At 70.1% G+C, this 19,012-nt stretch overlaps 1 protein-coding gene across 1 annotated transcript in view; it reads right to left on the bottom strand.

Moving 5' to 3' along the window:
- Positions 1–16,446, bottom strand: part of ASIC4 (acid sensing ion channel subunit family member 4) — a 79,024-nt gene extending 62,578 nt beyond the window's left edge. The window contains exon 1 of the mRNA XM_054044578.1: positions 15,686–16,446. Within this exon, the coding sequence (XP_053900553.1) occupies positions 15,686–16,261 (576 nt within the window). The 5' untranslated portion in view covers positions 16,262–16,446. The remainder of the gene's footprint in view (positions 1–15,685) is intronic.
- Positions 16,447–19,012: the final 2,566 nt, after the last annotated feature.

The raw sequence follows: 19,012 nt of genomic DNA, 5'->3' as shown, positions 1-19,012 counted from the left end.
CGCAGACAGCCTGACCCCGGGGCAGGGAGCGGCTGGCGCGGCCGGTCTGCTGTTGGGACAGGGCCCCATTGCAAAGCGGCCCCAGGCGGGCGCCGTTCACTCACCGCGTGGGGCTGTGGCCGCTCTTGGCCTGCATCCCCCCAGCCGGGCCCTGTGTCACGGGGCCTGCGCTGCCCCGGAGCGGTGCTGCACACACCCTCTCCCTCCCCCGGCCCGGCCCCTCATGGAGCTAATCGGTAACGGTCAATGGGGGTGGGCGGGGGCAGAAGGGGACACGGGGGGGGGCGGGCGGGAAGTGCTGCGCTGGCACCGGGAGCAGCCGCGCGTGGCCCTGGCAGCCCCCCTGGGCCGTCGGCAGCGGCTGGTGGCTCCCATCTGCGCTGGGAGAGATTCGCTGACGGCGCGTTGGCAGCTCGGCTCCAGTCACAGCCGGGCGAGTTTATGGGGCGCCGCGCGGGGAGGGGCCTGCGCTGAGAGCGGCTCCACACCGGGACTTGGGGGGTGCAGCCCAGTGTCCTGCGGGGAGCAGGGTGGGGAGCTCAGTCTCAGGGCCCCCTGCCGAGCCCTTTTCCTGCTGGGACACGAGGCAGGGGGTGACCCCACAGCCCCAGAGATGTCAGTGCGGGGCAGCTGGGAGTGGAGGGCGGGATGGGGGCAGGGATCCCCAGGGGGGCAGGACCCGTGGGGGCAATGTGCTGCCAGCACAGAGGATCAGCCGAGGGACCCCCCGACTAACCACCCCCCCAGAGGAGCCCCTCCCCGGCAGCCCCTGGCAATGCGACGGAAACTCCCGTGGAAGGGCCCCGTGAGACCCACTCGAGCCAGGCACCCCAATGCCAGGGGGGGGCAGGAACCTGCGACTGACCCCGGGGGGGGGGGGGGGAGGAGGCTCCGCACTGCACTGGGGCTCCCGGCGTAGGTGGCCACCTAGGGGGAGGTGGAGACACCAGAGGGGAAGATGTGGACCCCAAACAGCGCAAGGCCCTGCCCTGCCCCCCACGCTTCCAGAGCCCAGGGGTCACCCGAGCATGGGGGGGTAGGGGACTGGGGGGGCAGGGGGACAGCATATGGGGGGGTAGGGGGCTGGGGGGCAAGGTGGAGGGCAGGGGGCCGGGGGGACAGCGTGGGCCCACGGAGTGGCAGCGGGGTGGCTCTCCCAGCCCAGTGGGAAGGGGCTCGTTAGTAACGGGGCCGTTAGCAACCCGCGCCCTGGATCTCCGATTGCCAATTTGCATGTCGCAGGGCTGGGCCGGGGGCTCTCTGCTGGCGAACGGGTTTGTGCCGAGTGCCGGGCCAGCCAGTCTCTGTGGCAGGTTTCTCCCGGAGCCGGACTCTGGCGGGAGCCGGTGCGTTATCAGGCTAGGGAGTTGATTAAGGCCGTGTCAGGCGATAAGGAACCGATGTCGGGGAGCAGCGCGGCGGGAGGGGACCTGAAAACACCCTGTGAAGAGCACCTTGCGAAGCAGAGGATGCCCCACGCCCCAGAGCCCCTTGTGCCGCCGGCCCCGGCCCTGCCATGTCTCTGATGCGCCGTCCCTGCCGCACCTCCCCGCGCTGCCGCCCAGCCCCAGCCCCAGCCCAACGGGCAGCAATGGGCCCAGACGGGCCTGGCCGGATCAGCCGCTAACCCCCCAACCCCCGCGGCACGGCACTGGGGGGGTGTCGCTCCGAGAACAATCAGGCTTGCGAGACAAAGGCTCTCGCTCGTAATTAGCGCGTGTCGTTGTGGCCGATCTCTGATTAATAGAGAGGGACCCGAGCGCCGCCACAAACAGCCGCTCACAGGTCTAGCCAGAGATCCAGCATCTTCCCCGCCAGCTCCTGCAGCGTGGCCGGGGAGGGAGGGGGGGCAGCGTGGTCAGAGTGGGTCTGTGGGGGGGCAGCGTGTCTTGGGGGGCAGTAGGGCAGCATGGCCAGAGTGGGTGTGGGGGGGCAGTGTGTCTGGGGGGGCAGTAGGGCAGCATGGCCAGAGTGGGTCTGTGGGGGGGGCAGCGTGTCTGGGGGGGCAGTAGGGCAGCATGGCCAGAGTGGGTCTGTGGGGGGGGCAGCGTGTCTGGGGGGGCAGTAGGGCAGCATGGCCAGAGTGGGTGTGGGGGGGCAGTGTGGCTGGGGGGGCAGTAGGGCGGGGAGGGGGCGGCGTGGTCAGAGTGGGTCTGGGGGGGGGGGGCAGCGTGTCTGGGGGGGCAGTAGGGCAGCATGGCCAGAGTGGGTGTGGGGGGGCAGTGTGGCTGGGGGGGCAGTAGGGCGGGGAGGGGGCGGCGTGGTCAGAGTGGGTCTGTGGGGGGGGGCAGCGTGGCTGGGGGGGCAGTAGGGCAGCATGGCCAGAGTGGGTGTGTGTGTGGGGGGGGGCAACGTGGCCGGGGGGGCAGTAGGGCGGGGAGGGGGCATGGGAGCAGCTGCAGGAACAGAGGCCCCAGGGACCTGTCCCCTCTCCCTTGGGAGCAGCAGCCGCAGGCGCTCCAGGGACAGGCGGGCGCCAGAGATCCCATCCCATCCACATCAACCGTGGCCAGAGCCGCCCCCCCAGCGACCCACGAGCCACCTGCGTGTCCAGGCCCTTCCCTGGGGCAGCGACAGACGCCGGAGCCGACCCTGCGGGCACAGCCTGGCACATCTGCCGTGACAGGCTCTGCCAGGCCCCCGGCCAGGCCCTCAGCCTGTGACCGTCCTTCCCTCCGTCCTTTCACTCTGTATGCATCCGATGAAGTGGGCTGTAGCCCACGAAAGCTTATGCTCTAATAAATGTGTTAGTCTCGAAGGTGCCACAAGTACTCCTGTTCTTTTTGCGGATACAGATTAACACGGCTGCTACTCTGAAATCTTCCCTCCACAGCGCAGCCAGAGCAGGGGGGGGGCAGGCAGCAGCGAGCCCCCCTCCCATGCCCACAGAGCCCCCCCACCACTAGCTGCCAGCTGCCTCCTGGAGGGGGATTGTGCTCAGTCAGCCCAGGGCCCCCCCCACAGCCCCTGACGCAGCCCCTTCCCCACCCCGCCTGGGGCCCTTGTCCCACAGATTCCCCCACACACCTTTTAGGGTCTGGGGGCTGCATCGAAGCAGGTGCAGCGTGGCCTTCTCTGCGCCCCCAGCACCCTCACCCCACCTGGCCCATGCCCAGCTGAGGGGCACCCTGGACGTGTGGGGCGAAGGGCTGCCTAGGCTGACAGCAGGGGGCTGCGGGTCAGGACTGAGGGGCACCGGCAGAGCCCAGGGCTGGGTAGCAGGGGGCTGTGGGTCGGGGCTGGGAGATGTTTGGGGTGAGTCCCGGGCTGGACCAGTGGGGCCGCCTGGCTGTGGCTTGAACCCCTCACTCGAAGAAGCGTCATGTCCCCACTGCCCTGGCAGGCCGGACGGAGGAGCCGATGGAGTCGGGGGGGGGGGGGCTGTCACAGGGATGCTCTGAACCCTGGCGGGGGGGGGGGATCCGTGCCAGGTCGCTGGCCGGTGCCCGCCGGGGAGACACTCGCTAGAGACGCCTGGGCAGTGGAGCGCGGCCCTGTCACCGCGCTGACAGCAGCGCTGGCTCCGTGACACCGCTCCTGCCGGGGGGAGGGAACAGACAGCTACCGGAGCAGGAACTGGAAACCGCCCCCTCTCGGCAGGGCTCCTGGCCCCTGTTCCAGGGCACGGCACGGCCCGGGGGGGCTGCTGCTGTCAGCGCTCAGGGCATCCTGCCCCTTCTCCTGCAGCCGGGTGCACCTGGTCCAGACTGGCTGCTCCCCCGCTGCCCTCGCAGCCCCCCCATCTCCCCGCTGCCCCCCCATCTCCCTGCTCCCCCGCTGCCCTCGCAGCCCCCCCCCATCTCCCCGCTCCCCCGCTGCCCTCGCAGGCCCCCCCATCTCCCCGCTGCCCCCATCTCCCCGCTGCCCCGCTGCCCTCGCAGCCCCCCCCATCTCCCCGCTCCCCCGCTGCCCTCGCAGCCCCCCATCTCCCCGCTGCCCCCCCATCTCCCCGCTGCCCCCGCAGCCCCCCCATCTCCCCGCTGCCCCCCCATCTCCCCGCTCCCCCGCTGCCCTCGCAGCCCCCCCCATCTCCCCGCTGCCCTCGCAGCCCCCCCCATCTCCCCGCTGCCCCATCTCCCCGCTCCCCCGCTGCCCTCGCAGGCCCCCCATCTCCCCGCTGCCCCCCATCTCCCCGCTCCCCCATCTTGCCCCTGCAGACCCCCCATCTTGACCTGCTGCCCCCCATCTCCCTGCTCCCCCGCTGCCCCCATCTCTCCGCTCCCCCATCTCCCCACTGCCCCCGCAGACCCCCCCATCTTGCCCCGCTGCCCCTGCATCATCCTCAACCCACCTGCACACACGGCTCAGCGACAGACACACTCCCCTGCGAGTGGTGTGGGGCAGCGAGGCCCAGGCAGTCGAGCGTTATCCCCAAGCAGTGAGATGCAGGGAACGCGGCACATCTGTCCCGGGCGCGACCCCGCCCCACCCCACAGTCCGACCCAGCCCGTTCGCACTGGGCTCTCCAGACGTGGGGCACGGAGAGGGAGGGAGGTGTGTGGCAGTCGGCCAGGAGCTCGCCCCACAGAGACAGACACCAAAGGGACTGGCCCAGGGCTAAGCTGAATCCAGGTCCCCCCCAGCTCCCTGTGACGAGCCCGCCCCAGCTCTGAGCACCCCAAGGCGGGTGGGCGCGGTGGCTCCAGGCCGTCTCTGGGCAGTGCCGGGAGGCAGAGGCGCAGCCCTGGGAGAGGCCAGCTCTGTGCCCAGGAGCCGGTCAGACTGGCCACCTGCCCGTCGCTGCGCCCGTGGGGAACACGGGGCCCCAGGCCGCCCCGGCCCTGGACAGGAGCACACAGGTCACAGCTCAGCCTGCCTGGTCCTGCGCTCACCAGCCACACGCCACACCTGCGAGCTGCCCAGGCAACACCAGCAGGTCCCAGCCGTGCCCACGGCGCAGCCCCCTGGCAGCCTGGCACAGCCCTGGTTGCGCAGAGCCGGCCGCCAGTCACGCCAGCGAGCAGGACAGCGCGTGTGCCCACCCCGAGCCACGCTCCCGCCGTCGGTGAGACGACACCTGCGGCCTCTGGCTGGAGCTCCCCGTCCCTGACATTTCACACACGAGCCCTGTCGGGGCCAGATGCCCCCTGCCCTCCCAGCACCATCCCCGGGGCTGCCCCCCCCAGCTCCCCGTTCAGGCTGTTGTCCCCGGCTGCGGCTGATTACTGCTCCCCAGATGAGACGCACTGAGTTCAATCAGCTGCCCTCAGCGAGTGGCGCCAGGAATTAAAGAGCTAATGAGCCATGGGCTGGAGGGCCAGGGAGGGCCGTGGAGGCTGGTGATTAATCAGGGGCCTGGCTCTGACAGGCCTCACGCCGGGAGCGTCCCTCCCCAAGTCCCAGGCAGTCCCCGGGGTGCGCTGGGGATCTGTCTCACCACCCAGGGGAGCAGCCTCTGTGACAGATGGGCCCAGACACTGTGATAAAGTGGGGGATTTTCTTGGTTTTCCAATGGTTTGCATGCGGGGGGTGGGGGTGGGACTCAGTTTCCCTGGGTGTTACTGGTTTAACGAGGGGAGGGGAGAGGGAGTTTGTTGGTACACAGGACCGGAGAGGGAACTTGGGACCCCAGCCGATGGCCTGGAGAACGGACACCCCAGCGACTGGTGACCTGGCGACCCGGAGACCCAGCTCAGAGTCACAGCCGGTTCTGGCCAGTGGGGGGACAATGGGCTGCGGGGAGAGGACCCCGGTGACCTGACCAGCCAGTTCCAGCCCGAGGGGCCAGAGGACAGAAGAGGCGAGAGGAGGCCCAGGCGACCCTGTTTCCCTGGAGAGAAGACAATGGACAGAGGGGGGCTTGGGGCCGGGGGTATCAGATGCCCAGCTGGGGAGCAGGGGGCTCTGGGCTGGAGAGGGGGAGCAGGCAGAGCCCACCTGGATGCAGGGGAGACTGGGGTGTGCTGGGCTGAGGGAGGCCAGGCCTGAGGCCCTGAGAGTTTCCTGTGCTGTGTTCAATGCTCAATAAACCCTCCTGTGTTACGCTGGCTGAGAGTTGCTCTGGGCTAGAGAACAGGGAGGGGCGAGGGGGGTCCAGAGCGAGGGGACTCCCTGAGGGGGCCCACGGCAGAGACAGACGTGCTAAGGCTCAGAGAGGTGCGACTCCAGGAGGTGGAGGGGCCTGACCCCGGGAGAGAGTGGACCCGGAGAAGGGCTGTCGCGCTGAAGGGGGTCCCCGCAGGGGCCGAGAGTGGGCATGACCTGTGAGTCCGTGACAGACACCAATAATCCAATGTTCAGGTTTCTCCCCGTCCCCCCGACAGCCCTGCGACAGGAACCCAGCGAGCGATTTGCCAGGTGGAAGCAGGTAAACGTCCCCAGCTGAGCTCCGGCCGGTTCCAGAGGTGACAGACGTTGCTGGGATACGCCAGCTAACCCAGGCCGAGCCGCTGGGCGTCCCTGGCTTATGCTCAGGGATCCCGGCCTCTCAGCTCAGACGCAGAAGGCTGCAGGCCCCGGGCCTTGGCCGAACAGGAAGGCGCCAGCTCTTAGCCAGGCCCCGGTCAGCACGTGGCTGGCCGGAGCGGGTGCCCGGCGCACACCGATCTGTCAGGCACCTGCAGGCCGGCCCAGGGACACGCCGGGCCCCGGGAGATCCGGAGGTGACAGGATAACGGATGACGATGCTTCGTTCGAACGAGCAGGTACAAGACACGAGGCTGGTAACTAGCACCGGGAACGTGACATACAACTTGTTTTTGTCAGTGTCTAAATGGAGAAGTCGTGGGGGGCGTCTGGGCCGGGGCCAGCGTCCTGGTGCCGACTGAGCCGGCCCCTTGGCACGGGCACTTGTGTGTGTGTGTCCATGGGACCGGGCGCCAGGCCAGGGCTTTGCCGACCGTGACCTGGCCAAGCGCCTTCACCCCGCTCCCACTGCTAGTGCAGCCGCCTCTGGAGCATCCAGACCAGCCGCACCCGCAGCAACACCAACACCCGCCACAACAGCAACACCCGCCGCAACATCCACAGCAACACCAACACCCACAGCAACACCAACACCCGCCGCAACACCAACACCCGCCGCAACACCAACAAACACCCGCAGCACGAGCACCACGTCCGGCTGGGGACTCGAGTCCCTCCCCCGAGCTCGCGCTGCTGGGCCCAGCCCGGCACCTGCTCCCGCCACAGTCCCCGAGGATCAAAAGAAACGTGTCACAGAACCTGTGTGGGAAACCCGGGCCTGCAGCAGGGCGGCCCCCCCTACGAGGGAGTGATGGGGGACGCGGCTGGGTCACGTGCTCACCGGGAGACGTGCCAGGCACCCGTCCTGCCGCCCCCAGTGGCCTCTGCTCTCAACACCCCGGTGCCCAAGAGCTGGGCGAGCGGCCCACGGGCATGCTGCTGCCAGCACAAACCGACCCCCAGGATGCAGCAAACGAGCAATTGCCACGTAACACGCAGGCGTGCAGCGGGCGCGACCGCGCAGCCAGGGAGACTGGCGCAGCCCTGCCAATGCCCCTCAATCCCGACCCGCAGCCTCCGGCTGTCCCAGCCCTGAACACCCCCCTCTGCTCATGCCCCTTACCCTCCACCCACCCCCAGCCCAATCTGGCTCCTCCAGCCTGGTCCAAGGCCGTTCCCGCGCTGCCTGCGCCCGGCGGCGCTCACCGCGGGCGACTCGTCAGTGGGGAAGGGGGAAATCCGGCTTCAAACAATTATTGTTTTTTCCACCTGACTGGCTGCAAACTTGTTAATTTTTTTGTAATGGGTGAGAAGTGTAGACGGCAGCTGCCCGGGAAATGAGTGGCTGAGCGAAGCGCGGGGCCTTGGCTGGCTTTCAGCTCTCCCGCGGCTCCCTCGCGCACGCTGCCGTCTATAAATAACGCCCCGTCTCCGCAATGGCAGAACGGCAGCGCTGGGTGCGGGCGTGGGACATAAAACCGTCCCTCTTTATGGCTCCAAACCATTCTCGTCATTTAGTGCAGCTCTGTAAACCTTCTGTTCTCCACACGCTCCCGTGGTGCGAACAGCTCCTGACGGTGCGTGCCCAGGGACCCCGGCACCGAGCAATGGCTTCCCTGCACCCCCCCACTCCCTCCGAGCAGCACGGCCCGGCTGCGCCCGGCACCCCAGTGCCAGGATGCTCCGACCCGCAGCGCCCCTGCTCCCACCCCTCCCCAGTGCAGCACCCGGGACCCTGGCACCGAGCCCTGTCGCAACCCCCCTGCGGTACCACGGGAGCCAGGACCATCAGACTCCGAGATATGCCCCCCCCGACCCCCGCGTGTCACCCCTGGCTCCCCGAGGCCGTGGCAGGGGCAGGGGGCGAGGTGGGGCATGGGGCGGGGGCAGGGAGCGGGGCCGGGGTGGGGGCGAAGCGGGGGGTGAGGCAGTGGCAGGGGTGGGGGACAGGGGGTAAGGCCAGGGCAGGGGGACGGGGGCGAGGTGTGGCTAGGGGGTGAGGCCGTGGCGGGGGCAGGGGGCGAGGCGGAGTAGGGCAGGGGCGAGGTGGGGCCAGGGGGCGACGCCATGGTCGGGGCAGTGGGCGAGGTGGGGCAGGGGGCGAGGTGGGGACAGGACAGGTGGCGAGGTGTGGCGGGGCAGGGCGGGAGCAGGGTGCAAGGTGGAGCAGGGGCCAGGGGGCCAGGCCATGGCGGGGGCAGGGGGCGAGGTGGGACACGGGGCAGGGCAGGGGCAGGTCTAGCCCCTTGGCTAACGCTGCTCCTGGTTCAGGGCCCCCGGCTTTTCCACCCACCCGTTCACACCAACGCCCCGTCTCCCTGCCAGGGGCCCCGGCTTCCCGCTGACCCGCCCACCTCACGGTGACCTCGCTGACCCCCCCCCATAGGAGGGCAAAGGCAAAGCCCCACCCCTGCCCCACGGTGCAGCCAATTGCATTGTCCCATGGCAAACACGCCGCACCTCCCGCCCCCCACATGCACACCGCAACCAATCCCGTTATCCTGCAGCGAGACGCCCCTGAACTCTGGCCAATCAGAGGGCTCTGCAGTGGGCCACCTGCATGGAGCGCAGCCAATCACAGCGTCCTGCAGGAGCCCCCTCCCTGTCTGCCAGCCCCACAGTGGGGCGGGGCATCCCCTGGCGTCAGCCAATGGTTTTGTCCATCCTGTAAGGTGCGAGGGGGTCTGGCCCGGGGGGCGGGAACATGGGGCAGAATGGGGAGGCCGGGCCCGGGGGCGCCCTTCGCCCCAGTGTGGCAGTGGGCGGAGCTAACCAAACAGGCCCCGCCCCCACGGCGATGGGGCGAGCAAGAGGCACCGGCCGCCCCCCAGCAACTGCCCCTGCCCAGGCCCCGGCGGCCCCCCAGGCTGTCTCACTAAGAGCCTGACATGAAATTACCCAGATAAGCGCCGAAGAGCTTTTACAGTCAATTCATTACATGTAATTAGCGGAGGAGTGTTCTGCTCCCGCGATCGGATCTCGTCACCACCAGCAGCTCCGCCAGCCCCGCCGCTCCCCTGCCCCCCGGCATGGCCCTGGGGTCCCCCAAACACAGCCCTGCCGGCGCCCCCACAGCCAGCCCTGTCCCCCCCGCTCTGCCAGTGCCCCTCACTCCCGACCCGCAGCCCCCACAGCCAGCCCTGTCCCCCCCCCGCTCTGCCGGTGCCCCCCACTCCCGACCCGCAGCCCCCACAGCCAGCCCTGTCCCCCCAAACACAGCTCTGCTGGTGCACCCCACTCCCGAGCCGCAGCCCCCACAGCCAGCCCTGTCCCCCCCGCTCTGCCGGCGCCCCCCACTCCCGACCCGCAGCCCCCACAGCCAGCCCTGTCCCCCCCCGCTCTGCCGGCGCCCCTCACTCCCGACCCGCAGCCCCCACAGCCAGCCCTGTCCCCCCCCCGCTCTGTCCCTCCCCGCTCTGCCGGTGCCCCCCACTCCCGACCCGCAGCCCCCACAGCCAGCCCTGTCCCCCCCCCCCACTGTGCCAGTGCCCCTCACTCCCGACCCGCAGCCCCCACAGCCAGCCCTGGGCTCCCCCCAAACAAAGCTCTGCTGGTGCACCCCACTCCCGACCCACAGCCCCCACAGCCAGCCCTGGACTCCCCGCAACACAGCTCTGCTGGTGCACCCCACTCCCGACCCACAGCCCCCACAGCCAGCCCTGAGCTCCCCCCAAACACAGCTCTGCTGGTGCACCCCACTCCCGACCCACAGCCCCCACAGCCAGCCCTGGACTCCCCGCAACACAGCTCTGCTGGTGCACCCCACTCCCGACCCGCAGCCCCCACAGCCAGACCTGGGCTCCCCCCAAACACAGCTCTGCTGGTGCACCCCACTCCCGACCCACAGCCACCACAGCCAGCCCTGGGCTCCCCGCAACACAGCTCTGCTGGTGCACCCCACTCCCGACCCGCAGCCCCCACAGCCAGACCTGTCCCCCCACTCTGCCAGTGCCCCTCACTCCTGACCCGCAGCCCCTGCCATCCCAGCTTTCTGTAGCCAGTCGCTGCTCCTGTCCCAGCCCCGGTGCTGTGGGGCTCGCATTGCCAGCCCTGTGTGCTCACTGCCTGGGCAGACCTGCTGGGCGGTAGGGGGGCTCGTATCCGGGAGGGAAGCAGGGGCAGCGCGTGTTGGGCTGGCTGCACTGGGCGGCAGGGGGCTGAGGGGTAGGGGGGGCCAGGATCCGGGCTGTGCCCAGCAGAACCAGACGGGGTCAGAACCACGCCCAGCGCCTATGGCGAGGTCTCTCCAAGGAAGGATCCTTCCGCTCTCCAGCCTCCCCGCCGCTCCCGTCCTGGACAATCAGACCCCGTCCGAGCCCCAGGGCTGCCCTCCTCTGCCAGCGCCTGCACCCGCGGGTCCCGCCCTGTTCAGCCCAGCGCCCCGCGCCCAGCGCCAACAGCTGCATGCAGGTCTCTGTCCCAGGGAGCTCTGCGTGGGGCGGGGGATAGGAACAGGCTGGGTTGAGGACTGGGGGCAAGTGGGGGGACTGGGCTGGAGGCAGGGGGGTCTGGGAGAAGGAGCTGGGTTGGGGTCTGGGGGCAAGTGGGGGGGCTGGGCTGGAGGCAGGTGGGGGGGCAGGCTGGGGTAAGGGCTGGGGCTGGAGGCGGGGGGGGGGGGGCTGTCCCAAAGGGGAAGTGCCCGTCCCGCTGGGTCCTGCTGCTCCAGGATCTCGCCCCGGCTCTGCCCCGCAGGCTTCCAGCTGGTGCCGGGCACTGGGGGCAGCTGGGCCTGTCCCTCACCCCCGGGCCGGTCTGGCCTGTGTGGACGGCTGTGCCTGGGGAGTAACGACCAGCTGGTGGGCGCCGGGCACCCTCGGGGGGCAGTGCAGGGGGAGTCGGGGACCACCCCCTCCCCCGCTGCAGCCCAGGCCCGAGGGCAGACAGAGACCGGGCCTAGACCCCCCAGAGTGGGCGCTTGGTCTGGGCCCCTTGGAGCTGCTGCCGCTGGAGCCCCCAGCCTGGAGCCCCCGAGAGGCTAACCGGGCAGCTCTGCCAGCCCAGCGACGGGCTTCGGGCTCCCCCAGGCTGGGCCAGGCCCCTCTGCCCTGCAGGGCCCAGGGCCGAGCGCAGGAGAAGCCCGCAGGGGTTGGCTGGGGGGCCCCCAGGCTGGCCCAGGCCCTGTGGCCGGGGCCGGCTCTCTGCAGCCCACACTCGCCGCACCGGTCGCTGAGGCCCTCAGCCCCCGAGAGCTGCGGCCGTCGTGTGCAGCGAGCGGCTTGTCCCTGCGCCGGGCAGCGGCCCCTGCGCGGGGGGAGCAGCCCAGCCACTTACCCAGAGTAAAAATAGCCGGGCACGGCGACATTTGTGGCAGGCGGCTCCGGCGGAAAGGTCAGCGAGAGGCCTGTGGTGGGGGAGCCGCTGATTAGCCGGGGGAGTTAAACGGCGCCTTTGTCAGAGCCAGGAACGAACACGCAGGAAATACGGGGAGGGGGGAGGCCCCAGCCCACGGCCGAACCGGGCCCCTCCCTGCCCAGTGTCTAGGTGCGGCCTGGGCGCCAGAGCAGCGGGGGGTCTCCAGGAGGCTGCTGGCCAGGCTGGTCAGAGCGTCAGCCCCGGGGATGGCAGCCGCCGAGCGGGGGGTTTCCCGCCTGACACACAGAGGGCGAGCTCGGGGCTCTGCCGGCTGACTGCTGCTGCCGGCAGGTGGCACCTTCGCTCTCAGATCCGGCCGTCCCACCACACCAGGGCGCTGCCCCCGCCTGCCCCTCGGCAGCACCCACAGGACAGGCGCAGGGTCACACTGACCCACGTTCCCGCAGCACGTTTCGGACGTCCCCAGGGACCCCGAGTCCTGCCAGCTCCCCACGGCCTCCCCACTGCCCAGAGGGGGAGGGATTCACCCAGCGTCACACAGGGACGAACCTCGATCGCCCAGATTAGTGCCCGATGCCTCCGTCCAACAGCGTCCCCGTACAGCACTGCCGGTGCCCCTCACTCCCAACCCGCACTCCCCCAGCTCTGCCGGTGCCCCTCACTCCCGACCCGCAGCCCCCCAGCTCTGCCGGTGCCCCTCACTCCCCACCCACAGCCCCCCAGCTCTGCCGGTGCTCCTCACTCCCGACCCATAGCCCCTGATAGCCCCCAGCTCTGCTGGTGCCTCTCACTCCTGACCCGCAGCCCCCCAGCTCTGCCAGTGCCCCTCACTCCCGACCCGCAGCCCCACAGCTTTGCCGGTGCCCCTCACTCCCGACCCGCAGCCCCACAGCTCTGCCAGTGCCCCTCACTCCCGACCCGCAGCCCCCCAGCTCTGCCGGTGCCCCTCACTCCCGACCCGCAGCCCCACAGCTCTGCCGGTGCCCCTCACTCCCGACCCGCAGCCCCACAGCTCTGCCGGTGCCCCTCACTCCCGACTCGCAGCCCCTGCTGTCCCCTGCATTTCCATAGGCCTGGCCCTGGTGCCTGGCTCTGTCTGCTTGGTTTCTTCTCTAGCTGCCTGATCCTGGAGGCTTCGCCCCACACCCCAGCCGGCTAGAGCAGCGCAGACCCGCCGGGCCCCGGGAACTCCCCCAGCCCCGACCCGGCGGCTCCAGGCCGAGCCCAGCACCCGGGAGCCCAGCCCCGCGAAGGCCCCTGCCCAGAGGCCGGTCTGTGCCAGGCTCGGCGGATCCTGCCAGCTGCGGCGGAAGTGCTGCCAGCTCCCCGGGGCCGGGTTCGCAGGGCCGAGCCGAGACAAAAGGCTTTTGACAGGGATTTCGCTTTTCAGAACAGCCGCCAACCTGAGCGCGCGAGGCAGCGAGCGATCGCCCGGCAGGCGCACGGGGTGACAGCAGCCAGGCTGGGGGCTCCTCCATCCGCCCCCACCTGCTCTGCCCCCCCGGCCCTGCCCAGGCTGTTCCTGCAGGCTCCAGGCGCTGGGGGGGCCATGAACGGTGCCAGCCCCCGGGGAGGGGCCCTGCCCCCCACCCGTCGGGCTGCGGCGCAGTGGGGGTGGGGAGCTGCCAAGGACAGGGAGAGATCGACAGCCCCCCCCCCCACGCCTGCCCAGTGCCCGCTCGCCCACGCGGCAGCCTGGCTACCAGCCCCTGCCAGCATCAGGGAACGACCCCTCCCCCATCGTGTCCCCACCCTCGCAGCCTGCCGCAGGGCCTGTCCCAGTGTGCCCCGACTCGGTGCCCCGGAGCCACCTGCCTGTGCGGGGGGTTGGGGGGGGCAGCGCTCAGCACACGCTATGGTCACTGCGCTGGGCTCGGGCAGGACTGGGCCACACCCCAGGATCAGGCCGGGGCAGCCCAGCAGCCCCCGTCCCAGCCGCTGCCAAGGACTAGCCCAGGAAACCACCCGCTGGAGCGTGACGGCAACTCCCAGCACCACGGGCTCCCTGCTCCTCCACCCCAGGCCCCACCGGAGACACGGGCCCCCCAGCTGCCCACGCCAAGGCTGGGAAGAGCCGCCGGGCAGAGCGGGGGGCAGCACAGGCGGGGGTGGGTGCCCGGGCCCCTGCATCTCTCCCACACCGGAGCGCAGGGGGACCCGCAGTCCAGCTGCAGGGAACCAGGCTGCGGCTCTGCCCGCCCCAGCCGGCGGGAGATTTACAGCCCGGCCCGGCTTTACGACTCGGAAGCTGCTTACGCCGGGATTTTCCCCCCGTGCCGGCCCATAAAGAACCAGGCTGGTGACGGGCCAGAGGCTGATTTCCAACTCGCTGCCTGCAGTAAAGGGCCCAGCGCCCGGGCACAGCGAGGGGCAGCCCTGCCCCCCAGGAGAGCACACAGGGCCAGGCCCCAGGCAGAGAGCCAGCCCCACTGCTGCCCCACAGCTCCTGGCCAGAGCACTGCTCCAACCCACCTCCGCTGGGACGCACTCACACCAGCTCTCGCGGCTGAGTGGGGTGAGAACCCAGGAGTCCTGTGCCCACCCCAGCACAAGCTGGGGGAGAGGAGCAATGCCTGGCTCTTCCCCCCCATACGTCCCTCCCCCCGGCACCAGCCCCACACCTCCAGTGGGCCCCCAACACCCACCCCCCGGCACTACCCGTCCTTCCCCATGGCACCCTGCTTAGAAACGGCCCCACACAGCAACCCGCCACCCCACACCGCCAGCAGCGGGGCCCACGGCTTGGCCCCAGGGAGTCTGGGCTCTGCCTCGAAAGGCTCAGTGGGACCCGGCGCTTAGCCAAGCCCTCCAGCGACAGGCAGCCCCACAGCCAGCCCCTCCCCTCTGCGCTGGCCTCACTTCCAGTCCCCCATCCTGGCACAGCCCCGGCCTTCGATCCCCCTCCGCAGACTCAGCCCAGGGACCCTGGCGGGGGCAGTGAGGAGACAGGGGTCTGAGCCCCGCACCCGCTCCAGGAGCCAAGGCACAGAGAGGGGATCAGAGCGCCGGGCTCCCGGCTCCCAGCCCTGTGCTCATATCATGCCTCTGCCCAACAGCCACACAGGCCACGACCCCCTCTGCCCCCCGCGGGCACCCGGCAACACCCACCAGGGAGGGGGCAGCATCCTGCCCTCCCCAGAGCCCCCCTCTCCTCCCCCCTCACTGCACAGAGATGGAATCTCCCCTGGCCAGCTCTGGCCTCATACTGCTGGGTGAGCCCCGCTGCCCTGCGCCCTGGTGCCTTCAGTCTCCCCTCCCCGAGCCGGGTGCGGGCTGCGGCTGGCAGCGCTGCTCCGGGAGTGAGGATCAGGCCACGTGGCAGCCGCAGGAGGGAAGCGGCTCATTTCCAGAGTCATTACGGGCGGCAAAGGTCCCATCAGGTATTCCGCCCGCTCAGCACATTCATTTCCCCAAAGCACAGCGTGGATTTGGGTCTTCCGGCGCCTGCGCTAGCCCCGGCTGGGGCCGCGCTGCCTGGACCAGCACCTGGGGAGCGGCCTGGGCCCTCGGGCCCCGCATGGCAGACGGAGGCACGTTGGGAGCAGCAGCTGCTCGGGCGCTCCAAGCACACGTGTGATCCTGGCACCCCGTGGGGTGTCTCTCCTCACGAACCCCCTGTCAGCCCCAGTGCTGGGGGCTGCCCCCATGCTGCCTGGCGACCCCAGTGCCACCCAGCCCGGCCGGCCAGAGAGCAGCCAGGCACTGAGCAGGGTCCCACAGACCAGAGCAAGGCAACGAACTGCAACTTCCCAAAGCATCCAGCCACCCCTCAGCTCCCCCTGGCACCAGCTCTGCAAGTCCCTCCATCCGGGGGGCCCAGAGCCCCTCCCCAGCACAGCCTGGCCCCTGGACAGAGCTCTGGGAAGGGCTCTCCTCGGGGAACCTGCAGGGAAACTCGAGCAGACGACGCTGGAGCAGCAGGTGCCAGCGCCCGGGGCCAGGCGCCTCCAGCCAGGCGGGGACTCACCACGGTGAAGTTCTGGGAGGAGCACTTCTCGCCGCTGAAGTTGCAGCTCTGGAGCATGTCGTCGAGCTGGTGGCCGGTGCGGTTGAGGATGTCGGCCATGTCCGGGTCGGGGTAGAGCAGGTCGGCCGCCCTGTGCCCCTCGCGGTCCTTGGGGGGCAGCCCAGTCATGTTGGCCAGGTGGAAGATGTCGGCGTCGGAGAGCGCGGAGTGGCGGAAGCGGTTGATGTTGCAGATGGTGACGGCCGGGAAGAGCATCTCGCGGGCGGCCTCCTCGTCCAGCGCCGTGAGGTGCGGGCGCTCCAGGTAGAGCAGCGCCGAGCGGGCCGCCTGCGAGAAGAAGAAGGCCAGCGAGAGCAGGAAGGCGAACGCCCACAGGGTCTGCCGGACGCCCAGGCGCCCCGACCCACAGATGTGGCCAAGGCCATGCAGGGTGCTGGTGCCAGCGAAGGTGGCCAGGTCGCGGGTGCGCGGGCAGCTGGGCTCCTCGATCAGACTCTCCTTGTCCCCTTCCTCTTCCTCCTTCTGCTTCTCATCCTCCTCGGCAAATTTAATTTTGCACACGATCTCAATCGGCATCTGCCCAGAGCGGCCGGCGCGCCCACCGTGCCCAGCCAGCGAGCTCGCCCCCGGTGCGGGGACCCGGCCAGACCCGGGGATGGGCACGGCAGAGCCTCCTCTGGGGCAGGACACCTCACCCGCCAAGGCAAGCACAGCCCTTCTCCGGAGCTCCCAGCCGCTGCTGCTTCCCACTTGTCTCACTAGTCGATCGTCTCCTTGTGCCTTCGCTTATCAGCACAAATACAGCTGTCAAATAACCCTGCCTCTGCCTCCGCTGAACGCTGCTAAGACCCGGCAGACACAGGCAGCATGTGCTAATACAATCCAGGGAATACTTAATCATTCAAGACATGTCACCGTTATTTCCCCGTGCAGCCCGGCGCGAGCGGAGGCAGCGGGCAGCGACCGGAGCCCCCGGGCAGGGGCACCACGCCGAACCCAGCCCCGCCAGGCTCCAAAGTGCTGCTCCAGCCACTTGTTAGAATAGCTCGGCCGCGGCAAAGTGATGCCAAGGAGAGCAGAGAGCACTGCCGGCCTCAGCTGCCGCTGCTGCTCGCTGGCAGCTCCGCTCGCCGGGGCCTGGCAGCCCCTGCCCACGAGTTCCTGCCCCAGGAGAGGAGCAGCCCCAGGCGGGAGCGGGGACGGGGAGCCGGAGACAACGGCCAGCAGAGCAGCCCCTCCTAATCCCCCGGCTGTAGATCCTCCTGGACGTTAACCGCCTCCCTGCCGCGCGGTTCCTGCTCCCAAAGTTGGGAGGTGCAAATCCGCTGGCTCCTCGCGGCCGTGCCGCCCGTGCCCTCGCCGCGGGCCACCTGCCTCCTCCCTTGCCGGCTGCGCGATCAGGGGCGAGGAGGGAGGAAGCCGGCAGGAGGAGCTGCCCGATCGATGGCGCTCCCCGCGGAACAAGCAGCGGGAAAAGTGAAAAGGGTTATTGATCCATGCGAAGCAGCAGCTGTCAGGGATTAGGGCTCCCTCCCCTTCCCGGGAATTAATGCCGCGCGGAGCGGAGCCCGAGCCGGCTGCAGCTCTGCATGCGCCAGCGGTTCCCTCGGCTCCGGGCTGGCCAGGCTCCTGGAATCGCTGCTGCCAAGTTCCTGCGCCCCCCCAACGCCCGAAAGGGGGGCCAGGGAACCTCAGGCAAACGCCGCCCCCGTGGAGAGAGGCCCCGGAGCAACGCACCACCCGGCTCGCCCAGCGTGCCCAGGGGCTCACCAAGCCCTGGAGCCATGGGGCAGGAGCTGCCCCACCGGGCATCTGCAGTCTTCGGCCCAGTCCCAGGGGCGCGGCAGGGCCCAGCACCTGCCGATGGCCCCAGCTCGGTTCAAGGCCGGGGATGTCCAAGCAGAGGCAGGGAGCGGAACAGGGGCCCCCCTAACCCCCCACCCTGCCTGCCACGTGGGTCAGGCCCTGCCGCCCAGGACCTGCAGCAGCACCAGCTGTGCCCCCCCCCACTCAGCCCCGGGAACACCCCCCCCTCGCTAGGGCACCCCCCCAGCAGCTGCCCCCGCTTCCCCTGGGCACCGCGCAGCGGGTCAGAGCCACTCTCACGCCGCGGCCGATGCCAAGAGCAAAGCTCCAACCCGGCTGGCGCCGGCGCCCGGACCCTGCCTCTGCGCAGGCCAATGCAGCAGGGCCGGCAGCCTCCAGCGGGGCGCACGCCCCGCGCCCGCCACCCCGCGCCGGGGCACCCCACACATGCTGCCGGGGGCCGGGCCGGCCCAGCATGCCAGGCGTGCGCAGGACGTACAGAGCACGGCGCTCGCAGGGCGCCAGGGACCACAGGGACCCCAAGGGCACAGAGAGGAGAGTTGGGCCTGCAGCGATGGCATGGGGGGCCTGATCCTGCCATTATAAGGGCCCAGGGGCCCGATCCTGCAGCGAGGTGGATGATGAGGGGGCCAATCCCGCAGTGAGGGAGATGGGGGGAGGGGCTGATCCCATAGCGAGGGGGATTTTGGGGGGGGCCGATCCCGCAGTGAGGGGGATGATGCGGGGGCCGATCCCACAGCGAGGGGGATGATGGGGGGCCCGATCCCGCAGTGAGGGGGACAATGGGGGGGCCAATCCCACAGTGAGGGAGATGGGGGGAGGGCTGATCCCACAGCGAGGGGGATTATGGGGGGGCCGATCCCGCAGCGAGGGGGACGATGGGGGGGAGGGGCCAATCCCGCAGCGGGGGGGGGGGGGACAATGTGGGGGCCGATCCAGCAGTGAGGGGGCTGGGGGGAGGGGCCGATCCCGCAGCGAGGGGGACGATGGGGGGCGCGATCCCACAGTGAGGTGACACCGTGCTGATGCCAAGTCCCCGTGGCTGGCACAGCCGCATGCCGTGTGCCCCATGGGAGGGCGCTGCTCAGCCCACGTTGCCGCAGACAGCCCGGTCGGCCCTGTCGTGCCCCACAGCGTCTGCAGGTGCCTGGGGTGGAGCTGTACAGAACGGAGGGGCTCCCGTCGCACTGAAAGGGGAAATGCCCCCTCCCACAGGGTTCAGCGGGGGGGGGGGTCTTTCACCCGGAGAGGCACCTGCCAGCCTGGGGGAGCTCGGGGTCCCCAAGTGCCAGGCCCTGGGGAGCACTGAGGGTCCCTCTGTGACGAAGGGGGGGGATTTTCTTAGTGTTTTGCATAAACCCTGTGTGTGCCTCGGTTTCCCTGTGTGCTGCATGTGTAATGAGGGGGTGGGGGTTGCTGTTGCAGGGGACCAGGTGTGACCTCGCCCAGCAGCCAGGACCCTGACAACGGCCTGGAGATGGGGGACCCGGCAACTAGTGA

Source organism: Malaclemys terrapin, chromosome 11 (assembly GCF_027887155.1).
Source record: "Malaclemys terrapin pileata isolate rMalTer1 chromosome 11, rMalTer1.hap1, whole genome shotgun sequence".
Taxonomy (NCBI): Eukaryota; Metazoa; Chordata; order Testudines; family Emydidae; genus Malaclemys; species Malaclemys terrapin.
This window is presented reverse-complemented; position numbering and strand designations above follow the sequence as displayed.